This window comes from Canis lupus, chromosome 21 (genome assembly GCF_048164855.1).
Source record: "Canis lupus baileyi chromosome 21, mCanLup2.hap1, whole genome shotgun sequence".
Taxonomy (NCBI): domain Eukaryota; kingdom Metazoa; phylum Chordata; class Mammalia; order Carnivora; family Canidae; genus Canis; species Canis lupus.
The window spans coordinates 39,160,566-39,184,277 of NC_132858.1; the positions used below are offsets into that span (position 1 = coordinate 39,160,566).

Genomic DNA, 23,712 nt, shown 5'->3' on the forward strand with positions numbered 1-23,712 from the left:
GATGATGGTCATAGCACCTGACACTTAGAATCCTTTCTAATCCTTAGGATTGCACCGTACAGTAGTTACTGTTATTAGCACCGTTTTACATAAGGAAATTGAGATACAGCAAGTGTCATAAAGTAAGCATTTATTGTGGGTGAACGAATCCGTGCCCTCACGACACGGATTCTCGGGTAAGTCAAAAAAGATGTGTGTTCTCTCTCGGATATAAAGTGATGGAAAATTGAACTGATTGGAGTCTTCTCAACCGCTATGCTTTACTGCTTCCCAGCTTCTGTAAACTAGCCTAGGAGTAAAGGATCCTGGGCAGCCCGGGTGGCTCAGCGGTTTAGCGCCGCCTTCCTCCCGGGGTGTGATCTTGGGGACCCAGGATTGAGTCCCGCGTCGGGCTCCCTGCATGGAGCCTGCTTCTCTCTCTGCCTGTGTCTCTGCCTCCCTCCCTCTCTCTGTTTCTCTGTTTGTGTCTCTAATTAAATAAAGTCTTAAAAAAAAAAAAAAAAGAAGAAGATCCTGCCCTCACAATGTACCAGTCTGGGGTAGGGAGGAAGGTTTGCCAGTATGTTTATTTATCATAATAAAAAATGCACTGAGTATTGAAACAGAGTAAGCAAGGTTTTACAGTAACAAAGATAGAAATGGAACTATCTGTGCTGCTGGTCTCAAACCTCATTATTTGCGATTCCTCTTTTTAGAGCCAGAATCCCATTTCCAATTTACTGCCTCTAGATTTTTATTAAGCTTCTCAAATCAACATAATTCCATTTTCTTCATACATATTTGTTCCTCCAGTTTGTTTATACCTGTTTCTGTGAGTTGAGTAGAAGTATCATTATTGTCACTCAGTGTCTAGCCTCAACTTCTCTACCCATCTCGTGGGGATCAAGGATATTTAGAATATGTTTTCTTCTCTCCATGTCTATCAGCGCTGCCTTGGATCAAGGCTGTGTTGTGACACTACTTAACTGGGTAAAATTTATTAGTTACATTTGCATCCACGTAACCATGGGGTAAAATTGTTGGTTTATGTATTTTAGATTATTGCAAAATTATCATGTATTTTTAGATTATTATTGTATTCTGGATTATTTTAGATTATGTATTTAGATTATTGCTATTTTTAAAACCTTTATAGAGACTGCAATATATAAAACTGTCGAAATGTATTTTTATGTCCCAACCATTAAAATTGATGTGTTAAGCCTCAGTAGTTTGTGTGTGAGGCAACAAACAGATCTATACCACTCCTACAATTTGCTTTTAATTTATACGAAGTATGGGAACAAATCTTTAAATCATCGTGAAAATAAGAGAGAAGAGGCTCCAATTTACCATAATGACTTTTTAGCTTGCTGTATTCTTACTTGAACCTGTGTGTGTGTGTGTGTGTGTGTGTGTGTGTGTACACTTTATCAGTGGGGAAGAGGTTTCCGTGATCTTTCCCAGGAATGTCTGTTGTAATTGGAACCTCTACCCTCATTTATTTTTCTATGTTACTTTCTCTCTTTAGATGATATAGGTCAACTGGAATAATGCTTTATTTCTAAAAACCATAAAAGGGCACTACATTTGTCCTTTTGCTGTGGTGGAGACCCCTGAGGTGCTGACAACTATGGTGTCTCCAGAGTTCAATAACATAAACATAACAGAAAAGACAGATTTCTAGGGGGTACTAAAATGCTTTGGAGCTCATTAGCCATAGTACTAATTTGTTTTCTCTTTTTTAATTTCTAGATCTGAATATCAAGGCATCAGGGTCTGGTTGTGTAGAAGTCCAAAATATTGAGTGTGATAATTATTGCAGAATTGAAACTGAGCAGGGGACTGCCATCTTACAGTCTGTTAAGGTATGAACATTTTTCTAAAAGTCTTTCAGTATTATTTTAAAAAACCTTAAACTTTGAGCTGCAGTATCGAACTAGTGCTATTCGGAGTATCATGTATTGAGAATATTGAATACTATTTATTTATGTCTCAGTTCTGGCAAAAATTTTGTTTTGAAATCAGTTCTGCTCTGAAAGTACAGAAGTTGTAGCAACTTTCAAGATTTTCCTCATTTTTCCTTTAGATTTCATTTGAAAATGTACAGTGAAACTAAAAATACATTCTTACTATTCTTAGATCTTATTAACTTAAAGAAATTTTAGTTTTAACAAATGGTTTTCTTCCATTTATTAAAGAGTAAGGGAAGTCTTTAAGCACTCTAAATATGCTTCAAATATTAGTTGCATTTTTAATGTACCAGGTAGCTCATTACTTAAGGATTAAGTAGGTATTTTTGCTAAACAAATAATTCATCTTGTTTTATAATAACACTTTTATGTTTAATTCTTAAAATTAGATTAATCTCAGCTCTAAATGATTTCAAATATGTCTCTGGTAGGTTCTGGTTTATCATTAGTACTGGTACTTATGTATTTTTTACACTTGTATATTCAAAACACAATACTTTTGTGAACTTTGATGGCATATAATTTTGCTGAAGAGAAGTTTCATAATTGCTTTGCTTCATAATTACAAAACACTTTCATTTTTAGATTCATGAACACTAATTAGAATGATTAATTTGATGCATTTAAGATTTTTGGGTTTGATTTGTATTTCTCTGATGGCAAGTGATGCAGAGCATTTTCTCATGTGCTTGTTGGAATATAAAAAATAGTGAAAGGGAATAAAGGGAAAAGGAGAGAAAATGAGTGGGAAATATCAGTGAGGTTGACAGCACATGAGAGACTCCTAACTGGTAAACAAACAAGGGGTGGTGGAAAGGGAGGTGGGCGGGGGGAACTGGGTGATGGGCACTGGGGGGGCACTTGATGGAATGAGCACTGGGTGTTATGCTGTATGTTGGCAAATTGAACTCCATTAAAAAAAAATACCAAAAAAATTTTTTTTAATTTAAAAAAATAGAATTTTTTATGTCATTTGTTTATTTCTTTTATTTACACACCTGCCTTTAGTATCTGTCCACATGTGAACCATTTCAAATAAATTTAATTGCACAAATATAAAAGATTAAAGAATACTATATATCCTTTTAGCAAAATGAGATGGTTCAGGTTCTTGTTGTAAAAGATACACAACGAAGTCTTCATGTTGAGTAACTAACTGGATAATAATATTCATAGTTCCTTTGTGCCTTTAGAAATCTACTGTTGACTCATCAATGCTTGATGTTCAGAAAATTCATCTGGAATATTGTCTTCTGAAATCTTGGTATCTTATATTTTCAGTTTCACAATCAAAATTAGAAGCTAGATGGCACAAACAAAGGATATTTGGGATTGGAAGAATTAATATTATTATTAAGATAGCCTTACTACCCAAAGCAATCTATGGATTTAGTGCAATCCCTATCAAAATGCCGGTAGCTTTTGTCACAGAACTAGAATAAATAAATCTAAAATTTGTATGGAACCACAAAAGACCTTGAATAGTCCAGTAATCTTGAGAAAGAAGAACAAAGATGGAGGTGTCACAATCCCAGATTTCAAGACACACTACAAAGCTATAGTAATCAAAACAGGTACAAAACTGGCACGAAAATAGATATATAGATCAATGGATAGAGCCCAGAAATAAACCCACACCTATATGGTCAATTAATCTATGGCAAAAGAGGCAAGAATATACAATAGGGAAAAGATAGTTTTTTTCAATAAATGGTGCTGGGAAAATTGAACAGCTACTTGCAAAAGAATAAAACTGGACCACTTTCTTGTATCATAGACAAAAATAAACCAAAAATGGATTAAAGACCTAAATGTGAGACCTGAAACCATAAAACTCCTAGAAGAAAACATAGGAAATAATCTCTTAGACATAGCATTAGCAACAGATTTATGGATATGTCTCCTCAGATAAGGGAAATAAAAACAAAAACAAAAAACTATAGGGACTATACCAAAATGAAAAAGTTTTGCACAGCAAAGGAAACCATGAATAAAACCCTTTTTTTTTTTTTTAAGAATGCGGAGTATTATATTTTTAAACTTCCAAATTTGAAAACAAAACAGCCTAGGTTAAATAATGTAGTTTTCCAAAGCTGAATGTGCTCATTTGGAGCTCAGTTTCTCTGCCTGCAGTACAAAACCAACTTCCTAAAACTCATAGGCAGGAGCAGTACTGTTGTGATGATCTGTGATTGCGTGAACTGATCAATCTCAGTTGGTAACATTCCTTTTTTTTTTTTTTCTTGGCAAAGGTTTAAAAATTTTTAGAATAGATGCATTTTTCTAGTCTTACACAGACAATTTCATTCCAAATGTCTCCTGTAAACACCTTCTAATTAATCTTAATGAGCTCACTCATGTTGATGTGATCAGGTACAAGGAACTTGATTTTATCCAGGACAGGAAATTCACCCTTGTACTGTTCTAGTGAATGTGAGAAGATATTTGTGAATGATATATTTGCTAAGGGGTTAATATAAAAAATATTTAAAGAACTTACATAATTCAATACCTAAAAAACAAAAAATCCAATGGAAAAATGGGCAGAGGACCTGAATGGACATTTTTCCAAAGAAATCGCATAGCCAACAGATACATGAAAAGATGCTCCACATTGCTAATTATCAGAGAAATGCAAATCAAAACCATAATTAGATATCACTTCACACTAGTCAGAATGGCTAGTATCAAAAAGACAAGAAATAAGTCTTTGCAAGGTTGTGGAAAAAATGGAAACCCTCGTGCTCTTGGTGCAACTGCTGTGGATAACAGTATGGACATTTCTCAGAAAAATAAAAATAGAAATCCCATATGATCCAGTGATTGCTTTACTGCGTATCTACCCAAAGAAAGCAAAAACACTAAGAAAGATATATGCACCCCTATGTTTGTTGTGACATTATTAATAATAGCCAAGAGATCCTGCCATTTGTGGTAACATAGATGATCCTAGAGGGTATTATGCTAAGTGAAATAAGTCAGAGAAAGACAAATGCCATATGATTTCACTCATCTGTAGAATTTAAGAAACTAAACAAGCAAAGAGAAACAAAAAAAGAAACCAAGAAACAGATACTTAAAGAGAGTAAACTGATGGTTACTAGAGGGGAGGTAGGTGGGGAGGGGATGGATGGAATAGGTGATAGAGATTAGAGTACACTTATCATGAGCACTGAGTAATGAATAGGTTATTGGATCACTATACTATATAACTGAAACTAATATAAAACTATATGTTAACTACCCTGAAATTAAAATTTAAGACTTAATATATTACCATTAAAAAATTGATAGTTCTGTGGGCACTGTTCAAATATAAATGTGCTCAAAATAATCACAATTAAAAGAGCTACAGATTTTTTAAAATTTAAAATTAAAAAATCGAAGCTCCTATCCTAATGTTAGTCTCTTTGCTTTTATCTTTTGATTCATCTGATAATTCTGAGAGATCTTTTTTGGTCATTTTTCTTCCTCCTGCCATTATGGACATAAAACAAAAAAAAAAAAATGGTTTCTCAATCTTAGCACTATTGATATTTTAGGCCAGATAATTCTTTGTTATCATGGGCTGACCTGTGCCCTCTAGGATGTTTTGCAGCATCCCTGGCCTCTACCTACTAAATACAAGTAGCACACTCCTCAGTTTTATGACAATGAAAAATATCTCAACATTGCCACATGTTCTCTGGGGGGACAAAATCACCTTTAGTTGAGAACTACCATTCAGGGCAAGTCCTTCATTTCTTCTGTTGTATTATCATTTATTAAGCATGGTTGAGAATAATTGATGGATAATGATGAAATAATTCCTAGGATAATGAAATAGCAAAATATCATAAGATATGAAAAGTAAGAATACTAAGAACCCATAAAATATTTTAGATTTATAAGAGTCCAGTATTCTGATTATAGTAATTTTTTTAAGATAGAATGTGTTTTATTCTATTTTTTTTAAGTGAGTAAATTCTCTGTTTGTTCTTTGGAAGACCTCTAAGAAAGAATACAAATCATCAAGTCCTTAAAATAGTTTAAAAAAATATTCAAGAGCTAAAATTGGGTCCAATGGAGCTAAAATTGGGTCCAGTGGATCCTAATGGTATACCAAAGATCAAGAGAATTATTCTTAAGATCTTAGGATATAACTGACTTAAATTCACAAATGGGAAGCACTTTGTGAAAGATCTTGTTTAATTTTTAAATGTACAATATTATCTCAAATTAATGATTGCCTATTAATATGTTTCTCTTCCACTCATTTTAAGGACGTAAGTATATTTGATCTGTTTGATAAAATGTTTATAGCAATAATAATAGCTGTTGTTTTCTGGGTCTTTTTTGTATTGGGAAACTTAACTAAACTTTCATTTAACCCGTGAATTATAATATCTCCCTTTTATCAAGGAAGAAACTCAGGCACCAAGAGATTGAGGGATCTCATTTAGGTTCATATAGCTAACAAATTAAGCTGAGATTTGAATTTTAGTCTTTCTAATTTCCAAGCACATGTTCTTTCCACCTTTCTTTACTGTTGAGTAAAATATATGGCAATACTACATTTATTCTGCACTCTTAGAGAACAAGTAAGTAAATTTTTAGACAACAGGTACATAACTCATGGGAGGCCACACCTTTGCGTTTTTTAAAAATGCAATACAGTAGCTTATACTGAATTGGTTCTGATTTATTTATTTATTTTATATATTTTTAAACATTTTATAATCTGTAATTTTTTAGAGTTATATTAGTTTTAAATTATAACAGCAGCTCTTAATATGTTTGAGTCTTAGCTCTCATTGAAGATGATTATCTCCTTAGAAAAAGATGTACATATATGAAATTTTGTTTAGTTTCATAAGTTTCATAGACTCTCTAGAAATTCACGTAAGCTTGATTTAAAGTAACATTTGTTTTGGAGGTACTCTTTTCAAAAGTTTATCAATTATTTGATGAACACTATTAAATGCAGTTTGACTTCAGACTCATGTCTCTGTGGGCATGAAGTCTACCACTGTAATATAAATAAACTTATTAAGAATGATTTACTTTGTCCTTTTCACTAAATTTTTTGAAATTCATTCCTGGGCTTTTTTATCTAAGGTTTTTCTATTTTTCCCTTTGCGTAAAGCAACCAGAAGGTATATTGTTGTTTTGAATTTAATTTTTCCCTACAGTTTAGACACTTCTCTGCTTTTGCTGGTCTGGTTGTTGGTGAGTGTGCTTTTGCTATTTTTCTTCCTCAGCTATTTACCTATTCCTTTTTTTTCTTTTTTAATAATTATGACAGAACTGAAAATGTAAGTAATGGTTAAGGTAAAGCACACTACTCCAAAAAATAGACCAAATATCTAGTGGCTCACATACAGCTATAGTTTATTTCTCTCTGGTGTCCAAGTGTGGCGGTGGCTCTTCTATTTAGTGATTCTAGGTTCTTTCCATCTTCTGGCTTTGCTATCTCTTATAGTCTTACTGTAATTTGCACTTGTCTGGTGGAAGGGACAGAGTACAAAGAAGGCATACCAACTCTTCTTAAAAGCACCAGTCTTGAAATTGCCAGAGCATTTCCACTTAACATTCTGTTGGCAAGAACTTAGCAACCCCTTAAAATAATAGAAGCTGGAAAATGTCATCTCTTCATGGGCCCAGCTATGTTGCTATTACTTTGGGGGGAAAGATGATTTTTGTAGACCTATGGTAGTTTTGTCAATAGTTGCCAGGTGTGAAATCAAATCTTTCTCTCCTTCCCCAACCCCCACAGCCCCTCACTGGTCCACACCCTTTTTTTTTTTTTTTGACAGAGGAGGCTAACAGTGACTGTTATGTATATGAGTTTGAGATATTTTCTTTCTTTTTTTTGAGCTTGAGATATTTTCACCTACAGTTCCATTTTCTGGGGTGTGTTATGTTAGAAAGTTTAATAATCAGTGGGCTGTTACCCGAAGTATGAATATATCCTTCTTCAGAAGACTGGCCATCAACGTGGGTTTTGAAATCATACGGAGCTTGATTCTGTTTGTTTATATTTTGTTGTTTTCTATCACCTGATAAAGTTAACCTTTCTGATTCTTGAATTTCTTCCTCTAAAAAATGGGGAAAATATAGCACCTATTTCTGAGTTGTTGTCAAGATTAAATAAGTCATGTAAAGTAGTGAATACCATATTTGGTACAAAGAAAATGTCAAGTAATGTTAACTATTACTGTTATTAATAATGATGAACAATAATTGTTACCTTCCTTATCATTTATGTTTAGTTAGCCAGTCACAGTGATTTTATATTCCCAAGCCCTTTTTCATTGAAGCTACTGGAATACCCATGTATCTTCTTTTTCTCTAATGAGTACAGATGACTTATTTAATCCCTTTAATGGCAATTGACATTCTTCCCTGGTTGATGTTATTATTCCAAACAGTGTGTTTCTATTTTATTCTTGGTTCCTTTTGCTGGTTTATTATTTAAAAAGAAATGTATAAACTGTTGGAAATTTTTTTATTAGTCTAAATCAAATTTATTCTTTTTCTCTGTATTTTTTGTCTTTCAGAGTAAAAAATTACATGTTCAAACAAAAGGAGGCAAAGTGATCTGTCTGGGAACAGTTTATGGAAATATAGATATTCATGCATCAGATAAAAGTGTAAGATTGAAACCTTTTTTATTTAGCAATTATTTTGTATCTAGTTGGCTCACACAGCTTGTAGGTAGATTCTATAAAACTTGTAGCATAACTTTCTTTTTTAATGCATTTTCATTCATTAGTAAATTCAGATTTGAAATTGAAGTGATTAAGTATTACACAACTTAAGTTTTAGTTTATGATTTAATACTTTTGACAGTTATTTAGTTCTTTATTTGGAATTGATAACATCTTTAAGTACTAAATGTTTATTTAATTCAAGTTCAGAAGGAGTGTTTATGATCATGGATTAAAACTGGTCATTAAGTAATACTGCCATGATTAAGATTAAAATTTTTTTATGTACTAGATTTATTTGAGCATTTTCCCAAGACTTGTTTACTCTTCCTTTAGACAGTTGAAGGTTGAATTTCAAAACTCAACTTTCTTAGTATTTGCCACAAGATGGCACCATTAGATAGCATTAGTGTTCTCCAAAAACTTATCCGTAGGGATTTGGGTTGTTATGAGATAGTTTGTATTTTTTTAACTTTTGTCACTTTCTGTGATTTAGCATAATTTTAAGAATATAGGTATAATTTTGAAGTATAAATTGTCACAGTTTTTTCAACATTATGGATAATGTTGTAAATCTTTGAGAAACGGGCTGGCTCCCTTACAGGAAGCCTGTGTCTGCCTATGTCTGCCTATGTCTGCCTATGTTTCTGCCTCTCTCTCTCTGTATCTCTCATGAACAAATAAATAAAATCTTAAAAATATATATATCTGAGAATGATCTAGTTCACCTTTTATTTTACACAGTTTGCAAGAATCTTTCGTTATAAATTTAAATTCTCTACCCAGCTTTATTCGCAGGTAATTGGTGAGGATGAATTATAAGTATATCTTGTTGGTACGTTATTTTTGGCGTAATTAAAGTAGATTATAACAGTAACTGTTTCTACTATTGTCACTTTTATTTTCTATCACCTTTGTCTTAGAACCTGTAGGAGACTGTTAAAGCCCAAACATTGAAGTTTATCCCTTATCTTAAGATAGAAAAGTATTGAAAGATACTGCCTGTCCCACTTGGCAGCTCTTTTAAGATGGCATTTAATTTCATCCCTTGGATTGCTGTGGTCTTAGAAGTACAAAAGGGAAATTTTGTAGAACTTTGTAGCTCCTTCAAACCCTGTCCTTTAAATGTTAATTGAAATGAACTAAGTTACCAGAATATTACATATTGACGTTCAAATAAAAGTATCAAAGGAAAATTTAAATCATTTCTTAATTATTTGCTATTTTGAACATTTTAGCCACTGTGTCCACTCATTAGCTATTTATTTGTTCCAACTTCTGTGGTTTATTGAACATTCATTTATTCTTTTGTTTTTAAAAAAAGATTTTATTTATTCATGAGAGACACAGAAAGAGAGGCAGAAACACAGGCAGAGAGAGGAGAAGCAGGCTCCATGCAAGGAGCCTGACGCGGAACTCGATCCCGGGAATTCGGGATCAGGCCCTAAGCCGAAGGCAGATGCTCAACTGCTGAGCCACCCAAGGATCCCTATTCCTACTTTGTATTGTACTATTTTATTTCTTGCCTGATTGAGTTTTGTGTTTTATTAAAAAATTAGTCTAGATAATTCTTTTTATTTATATTATAAAGTGTTAATATTTAAAATTTCTAAGTTTGTAGGGTTTTATATAAAATGCTTATGATACATGTTAACTCTTAATATACAACTGTCTCAGTGGTATGCTATCGATATTTGAGAGAGAGCATAGTGAATTGGTTAAGAGCACAGAATTGAGAACCAGACTGAGTTCAAACCCGGGCTCAGCCACTTAAACTTTTTAACTTCATACAAATTACTTAACCTCTATGTGTCTTAGTTTTCTGGAAAATGGAATAAGAGTAATGGACTTAACTCAGAGGGTTATGAGGATTAAGTCACTTAATACAGATTAAGTACTTAAAACAATGTCTGGCACATAGTTAACCTAACATGGTGTTTACTATAATGATGATGATGAAGGTAAATGAAACACAAGAAGGATAACCTGATGAGTCCTAGATATACCAGTTAACTTTACTGAGACCTGTTCCATTAGTCATAAAATAGAGATATTATTTGTTTTTCCTACTCAACAAGATTGTGAGAATCAAATGAGTACTGTAAACATTTAACAGCATTTTTAATATGTCATTTTAAACAGAGTGGCTGTTTTTAAATATTATCATTAATTTTAGTATCCTAAGTTTAGTACAGAGAAGATAGAAATTCATTTCTTCTAATGGTTGGATGAATTGGTGACGTAGTTGTCAGTTGACCTCTCTTAGTTTGGGCTACAAAGTCACAGTGCTTCCTTAAAGTTTGATTTTCATTATATGTAATGTTAATTTATAACAACTAAACTTATGAAAAATTTTTCTTATGTAGAAAAGAAAATTAATTTATAGCAATATCTCTGTCAAGAAGGTATTAATTTTTGGATGTACTTTTTTTTTTTGGATGTACTTTTGTATCTTTCTTTAATTAGCTACTTCTGTTAATAAGCAAGCTATACAGCTTAATCCAAAGAGTCTATTTATGACTTTTTGTTCCATTAGCATTAATAACTATATGCAAGAGCTTCAACATTTTGCTATAAACTATGGTGTCCTAGCTTTAATTATTGTAGTTAGTATCTGATATAGTGCATTATATGTGGTCCTCAGGGAATTTTGAATTTCATTTCTTTGAAATTAATTTTATGTAATGATTGGTTAAAATAACTGTATTATTGTAGTGGGGAAGGTGTTGTATTTTCACTTGCTTTCTTTTGCTTTGGTGTGACAGGAGGGTATTTTTCTATAAGGAAAAATATTTAGTGTTTTTTTTTAATAAATTTTTATTTATTTATGATAGTCACATAGAGAGAGAGAGAGGCAGAGACACAGGCAGAGGGAGAAGCAGGCTCCATGCACCAGGAGCCCGACGTGGGATTCGATCCCGGGTCTTCAGGATCGGGCCCTGGGCCAAAGGCAGGCGCCAAACCACTGCACCACCCAGGGATCCCCAATATTTAGTGTTTAATGAACAAAATAAATCCTTGACCGTTTCCAGATACTCCTAAGAAGTCTCTTAAAGGCTTTATTTGGTTGTAGGGAGACTCTAATCAAAAGTGCTCCTTTGCCAATTTAATTAAGTTTCAAATATTTCAATATTTATCTTTTTTTTAATCCCCTAAACCAGTCTGATTATCTATAAAAAGCTAGAGTTGTCTGCTTAATGGAAATACTTGGTGAGTTTGAAACCATGCATAAAGCAACTTTCATGAAAAAACTTTGTAAGGTAAAGGACAATTTTTTTCAGGAATTTGTGCTCGCTTCAGCAGCACATATACTAAAATTTTTTTCAGGAATTTTACATCTGTACTATAACACTGAGGAATACAAAACATTTGTATTCTCACAAATCTGAATGAATGTAGGGTAAAGTATCTTTTTTTGACTGAGTTATTGAAACTAGATTTAAAATAAAAATTCCTATGAATCCATAATCAGTTTAAAAGAAACTATAGATAAGCAATTAGGTATATATTATGTACTTAATAAAAGTTAAAGAAGAAAGTTATGTACTTCAAATCCAGAGGACAAATCATTCTAGTTTCCTTCCCAGTGGAACCTCTGAGTGCTTTCCTTTTTCTTTTTTGTACTTCCAAATTTTAATATTCTTGAAACTCAGTTCTTATTGAATTGATGATTTCATTATATGTATGTTAATTTATAACAACTAAACTTATGAAAAATTTTTCTTATGTAGAAAATAAAATTATAGCAATATCTCTGTCAAGAAGGTATTTATTTTTGGATGTACTTTTGTATCTTTCTTTAATTAGCTACTTCTGTTAATAAGCAAGCTATACAGCTTAATCCAAAGAGTCTATTTATGACTTTTTGTTCCATTAGCATTAATAATGTTCTTATTACATAGTATTTTGAATTTCTAACATTTTTTGAAGCATATATTAGGAACGAATGACACTGGTGTTGTGTTGATGATGTATTGAAAAACAAGGGCAGCCCAGGTGGCTCAGTGGTTTAGGGCTGCTTTCAGCCCAGGGCATGATCCTGGAAACCAGGGATCGAGTCCCGCATCAGGCTTCTCTCTTTCTGTGTTCTCATGAATGAGTAAATAAAATCTTTAAAATAAAAAGAAAAAGGAAAACAATGATCTTTCTTTAAATACCTTAGTGTAATACTGGAATTTATCCTGGGCAAAACTGTAGCATGCCTTCCTGGTGACTCGATTTTTATGTCAACAATTTTATATTAACATTCACTTGATGCTTATAAAACATATTTAAAATTTGATAGAGATTATTTGGAGTCCTTAACTAGATATCTTCGTTTTACATTGTGCTCAACATTGGAAACAAATTCATGCTAAATTTTGTTAGGAAAGCTTAGGGATAAATACAAAATTCTTTCCATTTTTTAAAAATAGAAATAGAAATCTATTTTGTTATTAGATTTTAAATGGAAAATTGTAGAAATAATAGTGTATTCACTACATTAATAGATGATAGGAGAAAATCATGATAGTCCAATAAAATCAAAGATTACTAAAAATTAAAAACCCATTTATAATTTCAACAGCAACAACAAAAAAAACAAATTTCAAATAGAAGGGACATGATACAAAGGATCTAAACAAGCATCTTACTCAATGAGGTTGCTATATTGTAAGATTTCCCTATGAGAACAGGAGTATGATTAGGTTGCTTACTAACTCATTGCTTTTGTTCATTATTGAATTGGAGGCCTGAGCCAGATAGGCAGGGCAGAGCAGGGAAAAATAGTATTAATATAAGGATAGGAAAGGAAGTAATGAAACTATCACTTGTAGGCAATATGGTTATGTATGTAGAAAAACTTCCTTAAATTCAGGGAAATGATTAGGATTAGTAAGTGAGTTTCATGAAGTTGTTGGATTTAAGACCAAATACAAAAGCCAATTAAAGTAAAATGAAGTTTAAAAAAAGATTTCTTTTATAATAGCATTTAGAAAATATCAAATAGAAATAAACTTAAGGGGATCCCTGGGTGGCACAGCGGTTTGGCCCAGGCAATCCTGGAGACCCGGGATCGAACCCCACGTCGGGCTCCCGGTGCATGGAGCTTGCTTCTCCCTCTGCCTATGTCTCTGCCTCTCTCTCTCTCTGTCTCTGTGACTATCATAAATAAATAAAAAAATTTAAAAAAAAAAGAAACTTAACAGCTGAAGAACTTTATATAGAATATAAAACATTATTAAGAGAAATTAAAGAAGCTCTAAATAAAAAAGGAATTTAATGAGTCTATTCCATATACCATAGAGAATATACTGTTGCTCACAATATTGTAATTAAAGCCAGGGAATCAAAATCAGTAAAGTGATTATGTACTGGGTAGTAACTTTTTATGTAGTTGTCCACTAACTCTGTAGGTACAATTTTGGCTTTTTACCAGTCTTTGTTTTATAACGAAATAATTTTGAGTTTTTCCTCTTAATAGACTGTGACCATAGATAAACTGCAAGGAAGTACTGTTAATATATCTACTGAAGATGGTTTGCTGGAAGCCAAATATCTTTATACAGAATCATCATTTCTGTCTTCTACTGCTGGAGATATTACATTAGGAAGTGTTCATGGTAAGATGAAAGAGGCCTAATATATCTCAGACTCCACATAACAAATTTTAAGAGGTGACTCTTGTTTCTCTGTAGACAAAGAATCTGCCACTAGGAACTGGCCGTAGCTAATGGCCTACTAATCTTTTTTTTTTTTTTTAAGACTTTATTTATTTATTCATAGACACAGAGAGAGAGGCAGAGACACAGGCAGAGGGAGAAGCAGGCTCCACACAGGGAGCCCAATGTGGGACTCAATCCCAGGTCTCCAGGATCACACCCTGGGCTGCAGGCGGCGCCAAACCACTGCACCACCAGGGCTACCCACTAATCATCTTTTTAAAATAATTAATTAATGGCCTAATAATCATCTTTTTAAATAATTAATGGCCTACTAATCATCTTTTTAAAAAAAACATAAAATGACTTATAAGCTATTCAATTTTATTTTGGCAAGAAAATAAATACTATTCTGTTATATTTGAAAGTAATAGTAATTGTGATTTTTATTGCATTTCCTTATTTATTTTTTGCTTAGCTATGCCTTGAATAGTTCTGGTAATTTGTAACTCTTCATATTTTAAAAATGACTTTTATGTAGCATTGCATTTTTGTTAATGACAGTGAAAAGACTGTACATAATATTTTGAGTACCTTTTAGTAGAAAAGCAATACCCAGAGCAATACTCCAGGATCACACCCTGAGCCGAAGGCGGAAGTTCAACCACTAAGCCCCCCAGCCGTCCCTAAATCCATTAATGTTTAATTTCTTTTGCTTTAAGTTAGATATTTATTGAACTTGGGGGGCACCTGGGTGGCTCAGTGGTTGAGTGTCTGCCTTTGCCTCAGGACATGATCCTGGGGTCCTGGGATTGAGTCCCACATCAGGCTCCCCACAGGGAGGCTGCTTCTCCCTCTGTCTGTGTCTCTGCCTCTCTGTGTCTCTCATGAATATATAAATGAAATCTTAAAAAAGAAGTTTGTTATAGTTTGCTATTAATAACTTAATAGTATTAATAACATACATGATAGTAAACAGATGCACCTTTTTGAGGCAATCATCAAAAAAACTCTAGGCTCTTATATTGATTATTTAAAGTGCTGAAATGGAAACAATTGCTAGGGATAAAAGAGTTTGTTCCTTATCCTTTGTTAACGCCTTTTGTATTTACTGACCTTTAATCTGAAGTCTGATACCTTTTCTTGGGTGGTTTAAATTTGGGTCAGACCTAGATCCTCTTTGGGCTGTACTCTCAAGTTGGATTTCTTGAAAGCAGACTCTGAAATGGAAATTAGAGTGCAGCACATTTATTAGGGAGGCGTCTTGGGACCAAAGCCATGCAGAGGAAGGAAGCCCAATTTCCACTAGAGAAGTTGGACTGTGATGCATCCTCAGTACCCCAGGGGAGAGCTCTGAAGCTAGGATTGTCCTCAGAATTGTCTCAAGTTGAGGTGAGGAAAGCTAGATCTTTATATACCCATCATTAGATAGATGCAAAATGTTGTAGGAAGAAGTATGATCTTGGGCCAAGACGGCTCTTTTCAGCTAAGGCAATTCCATAAGAGGGCTGACAGCTGAGGGCTGTCTGCCAGCAGCACTCCAATCAGCTAGGAAAGTAAGCCCTCAGGTATGGAGGAGTTCTGGATGATGAATTACAGCATTCACTGCAGTTATATTTATTGATTCATTTAACACAATATTGAATACCTACTATGTGGTATTTTCAGATACCAAGGATACCTAGTTGGGCAAGAGATGACCCCTATCCTTTAAGAACTTGCAGTCTTTATTATTTGTAATACTAGTACAGCAATGAGAAGTAAGAGAAGGGAAAATTTGATACAGTCACCACTGTTGAAAAGCTTCCATGTTATTTAACCCTGCTTTCCCCATCTGATCCTTGGCCCACACTCCACTTTGGCTTTTCAGTGGTGGTAAATTTGTGAGAGAGATAAAAGGAACCCTTCTCATTTCTTCATCACACCAGTGCCTGCCACTTTTTAACCACCCTTTAGATAAGCCTATTTCTTCCCTCTACCATGCCAATCTTATCTCCATCCTTGTCCTAAGGGTGTCCTAATGGCATCCTTATCATTATATGGACATGCTACTGGAGTTTGGAGCGTGGAGGTGGGATGGGTACATAAAAATAAGCAATGTTCAAAAAAAAAAAAAAAAGCAATGTTCTAGCCCTAGTAGGTGAGAAGATCAGAGTCATGGCTAGTGAGAAGACCCTGTGTTTTAGATATGGGGATTTTAATAGGGAGAGATATCTTCCAAGGATCATCCCAAATTGGAACTCTGAATATATATTGCAGTGAATTCTTTGTTCTAAATGGGGATGGTCATATAACTAATAAATTATATTTTGGCTATATTTAAACAAGCTGGCTTGTTTATGGGAAAATGTGTTGCTACCTCTAAACCTGACTTACAGAAAAAGATTTAGGAAATATATACATTCTAAGACCTGCCTGTCCAGGATTTATTTAGTTTGGCTTCCTTTCTTTCCTTAAGCAAAACTTAAGCTTATTTTTTTTTCCCCAAGTAGATTTAAAAAAATTTTTTTCAAATAGATTTTTTAAAACTCAGCATACAGATGTTATAAAAAGCCCTTTTTTTTTTTAACCACAGGTATGATGACAATATCTGTCTTTTTTGATAGATTTACCAAGTATATGAGTTTGGAGATTTTGATGTCAGTGGGTAGGTGGATGGCTTGAAAGCAAACATGTATTGAGGGCTTAGGTGGGCCAGACCCTTTGACTTAATGGACAATTGGCTGTTTACCAATTGAAGAAAACAAAACTTAGAAATGTCTGATTGTTTGTTGTCAATTACAAGTTAATGTAAGAGCAAGGATATGATCCAGGTTTCTTGACCTTCTAGATGTTTTTAAACAATGTTCAAACAAATCTGTGTAATAGCCATGGTGAATCCAAATACCATCATTGCTTTGAGGGCTTCCTGGCATGCTCTAGAGATGTTTTCTGTAGGCAGACAGTGCTACAACACAGATGGACTGCTTCAGCTATGTTCTATATTGTAAACTCCAGTTTCAGTAACATTTGTTATGCCTTACAACATCTGGCAAAAAAGTTGATGTTCTTCTGTACAGTGTTCAGGTTCAGCTTGGCTCCATGGAGATGGAGATATTTAGGCATTCAGTTCATTCCATAAAAGTGCTGCTGCTATCTTCAATGTATGGTTTCTAAGGGTTCTATGAAAGGAAGAGTGAGCATGAAATTTATCTTGTCTGTATTTTCTATTTGTTCATATACCCTGATGACAAACCAATACCCAACGTGCTTAGAGTACTGATGCCCAGTAAAAGGGATAATGAAAGCAGTAATATATCTTTTCTAACTGCTAAATTGACTCCTTTGTGTAGAGAAGAAAAAAATCTATCCTAAATGTGTTTCCAAATGGAATTTTTAAATATAGTCAACCATATTTTTTCTAGGTAAAAAAATGAGTAAGTTACTTGACTAGTAATATTTACTATTTGTAAGGTTGGTTGACTCATATCTATTATGTACGTGTACCTTCTACTATAAAAGAAACTGGTTTATTTATTGATCCAACAAATATTCCCTGCTGTTCTGGACTGACAATCTAGTAGAGAATAGGTAGTTGGATAGTTTGTGTTTAGGTATAAAATTTTGTGACAGTTTACTCTTTTGATTTCCTTCTAAATTATCAAAAATTATAGAGTCTATGTGAATTATATTTTATTATATTCTATTTGAATATTATTTTACAAGAATTCTATTAATGTATATGTAAGATATACATATAATTATATATATTCTACTAAATATGTTTTTAAAATATAAATATATGTAGTCTCCTGACTCTTTAGAAAGAAACAAAAGCTACCTTGAAATGGTTTACTGGGGGGCAGCCCAGGTGGCTCAGCGGTTTAGCGCTGCCTTCAGCCCAGGGCCTGATCCTGGAAACCCAGGATCAAGTCCCACGTCAGGCTCCCTGCATGGAACCTGCTTCTCCCTCTGCCTGTGTCTCTGCCTCTCTCTGTCTCTCTGTGTCTCTCATGAATAAATAAATAAAAATCTTTAAAAAGAAAGAAAGAAAGAAAGAAAGAAAGAAAGAAAGAAAGAAAGAAAGAAAGAAAAAGAAAAGAAAAGAAAAGAGAAAAGGAAAGAAAAAGAGGAGAGAGAAATGGTTTACTGGGATTGGTTTTCATTTATAACATAATTTGAACAATTAATCAGTTTTTAATATGTAAGCATACTCATGACAGTTGTTTTAGCATTTTATATTTAACTTGTTACTATTTGGAGTAAGTGATTAATAAAAGTGTACTTTAAATATTTAGATTCCCCATGTAACTTAGCCTGCTTCTCTCTCCTCCTGTGTCTCTGCCTCTCTCTCTCTCTCTCTTTTATTTTAGGTTCTTTGGGATATACATTGATAAATAAATTGCTGTGTATTAGTTCTCTCATTTTCTTGAATTTTTCTCATTTAACTACTTTGAATTTTAGAAACTCACAGAAATAAAAGCTCCATTAGCTATACAAGTACAGTTGACAACTTTGATATCAGAACTTCATAAATAAATGTCCCAATTTGCTTTAAGAAATGACATGTAGTCACTGGTAAAATTGTCAAACATCTGCGTTGTGAATTTAGGAAGTCAAAAATAATATAAAATTTCAAAAGAAAAGCTTTTATTGGGATAAATAGAACTTTTCATGAAGTTCATGAAAATGCTTTGTTTAAATTCTAGGATTTATTGTTAAGTCTGTTGTAAAGTTTCAGTCTGATTATCATTTGGACATATGTTATGTTAATGTTGACTCTGGACACTTAAAACTTTTTTATATGAATACTAGGAAGGAATTACTGCTTGCTTTGTGGTACGGAGAGCATAAATTTTTTTTCAGGATTTAGATATGTGATATATGCAATATTTGGGCTCAGTTCCAAGTCCAAGATGGACTTGGCTCTCTCTGTAAAGGTGATGCTGCCATCTTTATTGTGTGGCTTCTAAGCTTCCACCCAACGAAGAGAGATCAGAGATTCATGGGAAAAATTTCAAAAACAAGCTGATTCTGCCATATATTTTTATCCAGAATATCTTATTTTTATTTATTTTTATTTTATTAAGATTTATTTATTTGAGAGAGAGAGTGCCTGCATGCACACAGGGTGGGGAGGAGGGGAGAGGGAGAGGGAGAAGGAGAGGGAAAGAGTCTCAAGCAGACTTCACACTGAGCATGGAGCCTGAGCCAGGGCCAGTCTCACAACCCCAAGATCACCACCTTCACCAAAACTGAAAGTTGGGCACCCAACTGACTGCACCAGCCAGGTGTCCCTAGCCAAAATGTTTTAAATGACTTTATCAAATTGGAAGAGGCTAAGATTGAGAGTTAGCGGTATTTTAAGGCAGGAAAAAAGCACACAAATATTAGTGGGCAGTGGTAGTCTCTTTCATGTTTTATATTTATAACTGATCTTTCTCAAACTTCTATGAATTCCTCCTTTTTCCACACCTTGGGGTATTCTCCAGGATTTCATCCTGTTTTATGGTTCTTTTGCTTCTTTCTTTTTCTTGGGCATCTTATATGCTTTGAGTCTTAACCACTCACTCCTATATTCTGATAATTCAAATCTATATCTCTAGCTCTGACTGCTGACTTATACATCCATCTCCTTGAAAGACATAGCTAATTGGATCTTTACAAGCATCTCAATCTCAACATTTATAACTTCTTTTATCCTACTTTTCCCCACTTCCCCAAACCTCATCCATATGTTCCTCCTCCTCTGTTTACATTTGCAGTTCTGATATTACCATGTACCAAACTCCCCAAGCTAGAAATCTTGAACTTATCCTAGATTCTTCTCTCATCTCCCACTCATCTAATTAATCACCAGGTTTAGGTAGGTTTTATCACCTAAATATTTCTTCAATCTGTCCCATCTTTTTCTTTCTAATTTCTACTATTCTCTTTAAGATTCTTGTCACCTCAGACAGCCTAGGTGGCTCAGTGGTTTAGTGCCGCCTTCAGCCCAGGGCGTGATCCTGGAGACCCGGGATTGAGTCCCACATCGGGCTCCCTGCATGGAGCCTGCTTCTCCCTCTGCCTGTGTCTCTGCCTCTCTCTCTGTTTCTCATGAATAAATAAATAAAATATATTTTTTTAAAAAGATTCTTGTCCCCTCTTGTTTCAACTCTAGCAACAACTTTCTTCCAGTCTTTGCTTTCTTCACATCCTTCCTCCTGACTATAGCCTATGGTTGTTTATTAGAAATGCACATTGAACATGGCATTCTCTTATTCAAACTTTTGCAGTTGCCTGAATGACCTGCCTAACTTTCCATTTCCCTTTGAACCCTATACTTTACCCTCCAGAATTACATAATCTCTTACTTTCCCATATATATTCTTACCTGTTTTATACTTTCAAGTCCTTGATCAGAGCCTTTGACTATACTGATCATTCTGTTGATAGTTTTCTTAAAGTGCTTTTCCCATCTTTCTTTACTTCATTGACTTTTATTAGTGTTCAGGTAAAGCATCATCTCCTCATCTTTGGCCTTCCATTGACCCATATATTTTTGCCTAATTGTAAGTTCCTCAAGAGCAAGGATAATGTTCTTCTGTTCATCTGTGTATTCTAGCATTTAGAACTATGGCTTACAAATAGCAAGTGCCTCCCATCCTGCTACCTGTCCCCTCACCCCAATACAAAAAGAATTTAACCTTAAAGGATATTTGATTGCTCTGTTTGGATTATTAGAGTATATGATTTTTAAAACCATAATCAAAAAAAAAAACCTTAATCACATTTCTTTTAGTGAAGAAAAATAAACTCATGTTCATCTCTAATTGATAGCTTATCTTTTCTTCCCGCCCTACTAGAATGAAGAATTACTAGCTAAGAAAAGCAATATGTTTTCTCAAACACTGGGATTTGTGGAGAAGTTGCATAACTTGAGAGTAAGCATACATGGTTATTACAGACCTTATGGCATCCGCTTTATTGAAAAGAAGACTTTTACAAAGATCTCCTCCTCTCAAATAGTGATTTGTTTATTGGAGACCAAATAGGTAGAACCAAAATACAGGAAACTGTGCTAGTATTGGTTGAGTTGTGTCCTTTTAAATAATCTGCCTTATTCCACAAAGCATTTGAGGTAAGAGGTCCATTTTGCATATTATAATGACTTTGGAATATTTCTGTTTGGGGTAGAGTTTTGTAAATATTTTGATATGAGTTGAAAATATATTTTTTTTTACTGCTTTAAAAGTTCTTTAGCAGTGACAAAAATATTTTGAAATATTCTTTATATTTATAAATATTTCTTATTTTCATAGTTTTTCTTGTTCCACTATGCTTTTACAGTATAGAATTATTAACATTCAAGAGAGATGTAATCTGAGACTCTAGGTGCCCCTGTAATATGAACTAGTCTTCATTCTTTATTTTTTTTTTAAGATTTTATTTATTTATTCATGAGAGACACAGAGAAGAGAGGCAGAGACACAGGCAGAGGGAGAAGCAGGCTCCGGGGATCCCTGGGTGGCTCAGCGGTTTAGCGCCTGCCTTTGGCCCAGGGCATGGTCCTGGAGTCCCAGGATCGAGTACCATGTCGGGCTCCCTGCATGGAGCCTGCTTCTCTCTCCTCCTGTGTCTCTGCCTCTCTCTCTCTCTCTCTCTCTCTCTCAAATAAATAAATAAATAAATAAATCTATCTATCTTTAAAAAAAAAAAAAAAGAAGAAGAAGAAACAGGCTCCATGCAGGGAGCCTGATGTGGGACTCGATCCTGGACTCTAGGATCATGCCCTGAACCGAAGGCAGACACTTTAACTGCTGAGCCACCCAGGGTTCCCAACTTCATTCTTTAATAGATCTAAAACTTCTATCTTATGGATGTAAGAACCGTAACTTTGAGATCACTTTATTTTCATGATGAGCAGTAATGCTTAGCTTTTGAGAAACATGTTTTCCTTAAAAAAAAATAGGAAATATCTATAGAATTCATTGAGACTAGTAGAAGATAATAAAGCTTTTTTGCCTTGCTGAGTGGGCAACTGGGCCCACTAGCTAAATGACTATAAAACCGTCATAGTTCTTTTTTTTTTTTTTTAAGATTTTTTTATTTACTTATTCATAAGAGACACAAAGAGAGAGGCAGCGACATAGGCAGAGAAGCAGGGTCCCTTGGGCAAGCCTCATTTGGGGGACTCAATACCAGGACCCTGGGATCACAACCCAGCCAAAAAAGGCAGATGCTCAACCACTGAGCCACCCACATGTCCCTGTCATAGTTCTTTACTAATAGTTAAAATCACAAAAATCAGTGTTCTACTTCATTTTATTTTTGAAGTGTTCAGGAGGTGGAAACAATAAAGAGATTTCTGAATAGAAGTTTTCACTGTTTCACACTAGATTAATCTCCCTAAAGCATGGTTTTCTTATTTGTATCCATCTTGAAATTCTTCACTGACTCTTTGAATTTAGGATAAAGTCCATAGACTAGTACCCCACAGTTCTACAGATTGCTCTTCATTTGTTTTTCCAAACTAAATCTGAACATTTAAAAAATCATTCAAATCAATTTTAAAAATCATTTAAAAAATGATAATGTTTTCTGTGCACTGGGTACTGTACAAAGCTTTTTGGATATAATGATAAATAAGAAAGACATGATCCCCATCCCTATAGACGTGCCTAATTGCTTCAGCTTAACTGATTTGCATAATTTAAATATAGCATGTTTAGTTCTGCCTTTTTACCTTTGTTTATGTAATTCTTTTTTCCAGAAAATCCTTCCCATTGAACATATTCAAATTTTATTCATGCTTCAAATCTCAGCTCTGGTGATATCTGTACTATGTCTTCTCCTTGTCCACATCAGGTCATTTTAGTCTCTTTTTTCTGAATGGCCATAGCACCTAATACTTATTGTTCACTTTTGACTTTCACTTATAATTATTTATAAATACCAATTTTTAATTTTTTATGTATGTATCTCCCCAGATACCCTATAAGGCTTTGGATGGCCAGGCTGTCTCTGGCTCCTCCCCTAAATGATTCATGTCCCTCCCACATGCAAAATATACTCCCTTCCAAGTTTCCTAAAAGTCTCATCCCATTAGGTACCACATCAGAATACAGAATCTCTTCATCAAAATCAGATCAAGGTGTAGATGAGGCTCCTCAAGTATAGTTGCTTAAGTACAACTCCTCAAGAACAGTTTCTCGAAATCTGAAGACCTGTGAACTAAAGAGACAAGCTATCTAGCCTCCACATCCCCCCATGCACACTGCCTATACACTGATGGGACAGGTATAGGATAATTGCTATAGAGGTTCCTGTTCAAAAGTGGGAAAATGAGAGGCACGAAGCAGTCACTGGTCCATAGTGATTTTGAAATTTGGGTGGGCAGACATTGGAGTTTCCTTAATTATATCAGAAGACCTGAGAATAATTTCTTAGGGTTTCAGGCTTTGTCCT

At 34.1% G+C, this 23,712-nt stretch overlaps 1 protein-coding gene across 4 annotated transcripts in view; it reads left to right on the forward strand.

Annotated features, from left to right (window-relative positions):
- The window catches only part of FAM185A (family with sequence similarity 185 member A), a 79,122-nt gene that overhangs the window by 2,029 nt on the left and 53,381 nt on the right, over nt 1–23,712 (forward strand). For all 4 annotated transcript variants that reach the window (XM_072791462.1, XM_072791463.1, XM_072791464.1 and 1 more), the window contains exons 2-4: nt 1,735–1,847; nt 8,492–8,584; nt 14,106–14,244. In XM_072791462.1, coding sequence (XP_072647563.1) covers nt 1,735–1,847; nt 8,492–8,584; nt 14,106–14,244 — 345 coding nt within the window. The remainder of the gene's footprint in view (nt 1–1,734; nt 1,848–8,491; nt 8,585–14,105; nt 14,245–23,712) is intronic.